The sequence below is a fragment of the Dipodomys ordii genome, unplaced genomic scaffold (assembly GCF_000151885.1).
Source record: "Dipodomys ordii isolate 6190 unplaced genomic scaffold, Dord_2.0 Scaffold131, whole genome shotgun sequence".
Classification (NCBI taxonomy): Eukaryota; Metazoa; Chordata; class Mammalia; order Rodentia; family Heteromyidae; genus Dipodomys; species Dipodomys ordii.
In genome coordinates, this window is record NW_012267347.1 from 4658058 (window position 1) to 4662794 (window position 4737).

General features: G+C 42.0%; 1 protein-coding gene across 1 annotated transcript in view; it reads left to right on the forward strand.

The window, feature by feature from the left end:
• The window catches only part of Cct3 (chaperonin containing TCP1, subunit 3 (gamma)), a 31407-nt gene that overhangs the window by 5426 nt on the left and 21244 nt on the right, over positions 1-4737 (forward strand). The window contains exons 4-8 of the mRNA XM_013030516.1: positions 1262-1394; positions 1554-1635; positions 2930-3110; positions 3919-4164; positions 4372-4503. Coding sequence (XP_012885970.1) covers positions 1262-1394; positions 1554-1635; positions 2930-3110; positions 3919-4164; positions 4372-4503 — 774 coding nt within the window. The remainder of the gene's footprint in view (positions 1-1261; positions 1395-1553; positions 1636-2929; positions 3111-3918; positions 4165-4371; positions 4504-4737) is intronic.

The following is a 4737-nucleotide window of genomic DNA, read 5'->3' on the forward strand; positions in this document are numbered from 1 at the left end:
AATAAACCACCAGAAAACCGGAAGTGGCGCTGTAGCTCAAGTGGTAGAGCGCTTGCCTTGAGCTGAAGAGCTGAGGGACAGCGCCCAGGCCCAGAGTTCGAGCCCCATGACCAACAAAAAAAAAAGAAACCAGCCCAAATCAAGACTTAAACCAACTTGTTTGGCTTTCATTTTCATTTAAATTTGTTTATTGTGGGTTGTGGACTTAACTTAGGCCCTGGGCCCTGTACCACTTGAGCCCTAGCACCACTTCCGGTTTTTGAGTGGTTAATTGGAGATAAGTGTCAAGGGGACTTTTCTGCCTGGGTTGGCTTTAAACTGTGATCCTCAGATCTCAGCCTCCTGAGTAGCTAGAATTAAAGGCATAAGCCACTGTCTCCTAGCTGTTTTCCATTTTATACTTTTCACAGAACCTTTCCTAATACATCTAAAGGACATAAAAGAGAAGTTAATTTAGCTTTGAAGTACTAAAGGCGAATTTACAGAGAGCAGGAAACCTACAAAGCTGTAGAACAAAGCCACTGGATCTTAATAAGGATTGAAAACAAGAATCAGCTTAATTATTGTGAATAGTTGCGACTTGTATTAACCATGCATACTGGCAGAATATAGGTAGCATTGATTGAACCTTGATGGTCAGACAGCTCAGAGGAGTCAAACTGAAATTAAATAGTCAAACTGAATGGTAAACTAGAGTTAAATTGGCTTACAGATGTAGGGACATAATTTAACATTCGAACTCATATTTTAAGGGATCTGTGAGGAGTATGTAGAGAAAGCATAGTTGGGCTCACACTTAAGTTTCACCAGCCCAGGCCTTTTTTTTTTTTTTTTTTTTTTCCCCCTCAGTACTGAGGTTTGACCTCAGAGCCTTAGGTTGCTGCTCTATCCAGCCTTATAAATTATCTCATGCTTATGTCCTAGTGGGCCTATACTGTGATTCTTCCCATTAATTGGATGGTAGGCACATACCTCCTCCATGCCCAGCTTTTTGGTTGAGATACAGTCTTGCAAACTTTTCTGTTTGGGCTGGCCTGGAACCATGATTTTCCCAATCTTAACCTCTTAAGTATCTCAGATTTTAAGATATCTGAGTTACACCTACTGCAACTTTTATTGATTGAACTGGGCTTTCAACTTGCTTACATCGGCCTTATACCATGATTCTACTGATCTTTGCTATGATGACAAGCTTGAACCACTGTGCCTCAGCCCAACCTATTGTTTTTTTAAAAATCTGTGCCTCCTCTTCATCATATAGACTGACATTGAGATTACCCGAGAGGAAGACTTCACCCGAATCCTTCAGATGGAAGAAGAGTACATTCAACAGCTCTGTGATGACATTATCCAAATGAAGCCTGATGTGGTCATCACAGAAAAGGGTATCTCAGGTTAGGCTCCATTCATTTTTTTAGCCTATTGGAAGAGAATGGATGCTTCTGTTCCTCATTCATGTTCACATAAACCTAATAAGTGTAATATTGAAAGCACTTTGAGTTCAAAACCCAGGAGTTGACGTCCAGCTTGACATCTCTATTCTTGAATTTCAGATTTAGCACAGCACTACCTCATGCGGGCCAATATCACAGCCATCCGTAGAGTCCGGAAAACAGACAATAATCGCATTGCTAGGTGAGTAGTAGTCAACAGTTACCCTTTGTTTCTTTTTTTTTTTTTTTTTGTAGCTATATAATACAGTTTTTACTTGAAAAAACAATAGTGTATACTAACACATAGAAAAACCTAAGTATAGCTGTCTGCCCTCTTTAGAAGCTTTCTAGTCCAACTATCACCCCTTAACCATTAGTGAGCAGCTAGTACGTAAGACATCTGTAATCACTACCTTGGTAGGTGTCTATTACATTTCTAAATGCCACTTGTTAAAGATTACTGTTCTTTTTTTGGTCATGGGGGTTGAACTTGGGTTGGGCACTGTCCCTCAGCTCTTCAGCTCAAGGCTGGCACTCTACCACATATGCCACAGTGCCACTTTCAGTTTTCTAGTGGTTTATTGGAGATAAGAGTCTCATGGAGGAGCTGGGAAGGTGGCTCAGTGGTAGAGTGCTTGCCTTGCACGTATGAGGCCCTGGGTTCAATTTCTAAGCACCACAGCAGAAAAAGCCGGAAGTGGTGTTGGTAGAGTGCTAGCCTTGAGCTGAAGAGCTGAGGGACAGCACCAGGCCCCACGACCAGCAAGAAAAAGAAAGAGTCTCATGGACTTTCCTGCCAGCCTTGGCTTTGAACAACAATCCTCAGATTTCAGCCTCCTTAGTAGCTAGGATTATAGGCTTGAGCCACCAGCACCCAGCTCAGTGTCCATTTTTAATGCTAATTTATTTAAAATGATAAATATCCTACTGTGTTAAAGGTCCAACTTTGAAAAGGTTTTGTTTTGACTCAATTTTGGTCGCTCCATTGTTCATTGGCTCTGTAACATTTAGTACTGTATTGGGACAGGCCAAAAGGATGGGGTGCATGGTCAACAACCAGCTAAAAGTTAGAGAGCCAGGTATAAGTGACTCCTTGCTACTCAGGAAGCTAAGATCTGAAGATTGTTGTTCAAAGCCATCCAGGGCAGGAAAGTTTGTGAAACTCTTTACTTCCAATTAACCACTAGAAGTGGAGTTTAAGTGATAGAGTACTGCTATCCTTGAGCAAAAAAACTTAGGGACAGCAACCAGCCTCTGAATTCAAACCCTGGCACCCAAAGGGGGAAAAAAATGGAGTCAAATATGTATTTCCTTATTCAGCTCTTGCTTGCTTGGCCTTGGTATCTTTTTTTTTTTTTAATGCCTTTATTGGCCTTGAGGCCCATTTGGGCATTTGGGGATGACTAATTAATTCCCAGCCACACACTATCCTAGGGAAGTGGGTAAAAAAGTATTTTTGCAGTCATCTGGTTTTCCCTACCTCCTCCACCCAATAGAGCCTGTGGGGCCCGGATAGTCAGCCGACCTGAAGAACTGAGAGAAGATGATGTTGGAACAGGAGCAGGCTTGTTAGAAATTAAGAAAATTGGAGATGAGTACTTCACATTCATCACGGAGTGCAAAGACCCCAAAGCCTGCACCATTCTCCTCAGGGGTGCCAGCAAAGATATTCTCTCGGTGAGTCAGCCTTAAAAGAGTGGGGTTTTTGTTTTGTTTTGTTTTTTCATTTGTGGGGCTTGAACTCTGTCCCTGAGCTCTTCAGCTCAAGACAAGTGCTCTACCACTTGAGCCCCAGCACCACTTCTGGTTTGCTGGTGGTTTATTGGTAATAAGAGTCTCATGGACTTTCTTTCCTGGGCTAGCTTTGAAGCATGATCCTTCTGGCTTTTTCTGTTTATGTGGAGGAATCAAACCCAGGACTTGATTCATGTTATATAAGCACTCTACTGCCAAGCCATATTCCCAGCCCTTTTTTGAGAGTTCTTAAAGGATCTAAAATCATCCTGCATTGATTTTAGTAACTGGAAGCTAATACTGGGATTTAAACTTTGGACTCACACTTGCTCAGTTTGCATATTCAGCTGGCATTCTAACCACTAGAAGGATACCTCTAGTCCCTAGCTTTGGTACATCAACTTTAAAAGAGATTTTAGCTAATAAATTTTAGCTAGTAAATAGTAAAACAATTGAGACTACATCATGTAATTTTCTAAAGGTCACAGATAAGTAGGAATGAAATCATGTTTAATACAATAAACACCTAACATCATGGTTTAGGTGCACATCAGCTATCCTCTTCCAGACAATGTACCCTGGTCCCTTACAATTGTGAGTTACATATTGTTCCCTGTAACATCTCAGTTACTGAAGTTTCAAGGATATTTTCTCTGATGTGGCTTACTAACATTGGCAGTCAGGAAATCCTTGTTTTCTCTGAGTCATCAGGCTGGCTTGACAAGTGATCATTACTATCTGCTTCTCCAAGGAAGTGGAACGAAACCTCCAGGATGCCATGCAAGTGTGCCGCAATGTTCTCCTTGACCCTCAACTGGTACCTGGAGGTGGAGCCTCTGAGATGGCCGTGGCCCATGCCTTAACAGAAAAATCCAAGGCCATGACTGGTGTGGAACAGTGGCCATACAGGGCTGTTGCCCAGGCTTTGGAGGTCATTCCTCGTACCCTGATCCAGAACTGTGGAGCCAGTACCATTCGTCTACTTACCTCCCTTCGGGTGAGTTCTCTCTTTTATTAGTGAGTTAAGGAAAATTTCCTGAGGAGATAGTTTTATATGTCCAACTTGTTTTTACAATTTATTCAAATATGCCTTCTTTGATTTTTACTGTCCTTTGTAACATTTTTCCTTATTGCTCAGTTTTGTACCTAATGCTCTCTGCCAACTTGTTGCTGATATTTTCCCCTTACTTTGTTTTAAATGTAGGCTAAACATACACAGGAGAACTGTGAGACCTGGGGTGTAAATGGTGAGACAGGTACATTGGTGGACATGAAGGAATTGGGCATTTGGGAGCCATTGGCTGTAAAGCTGCAAACATATAAAACAGCAGTGGAGGTAAGACATGTTTAACAAATGTGTATGTTATCTGTTTCCAGATAAACCTAAAAGCTGTTATGTTTGATTTAGTCTTGAAGGAAAGTTTACAAAAGGCAGTTTATTCCTCCAAAGATCTTTTTTTTTGGGGGGGGTCCGGTCTTGGGGCCTGAACTCTGGGCCTGGGCGCTGTCCCTCAGCTCTTCAGCTCAAGGCTAGCGCTCTACCACTTGAGCCACAGCGCCACTTCTGGCT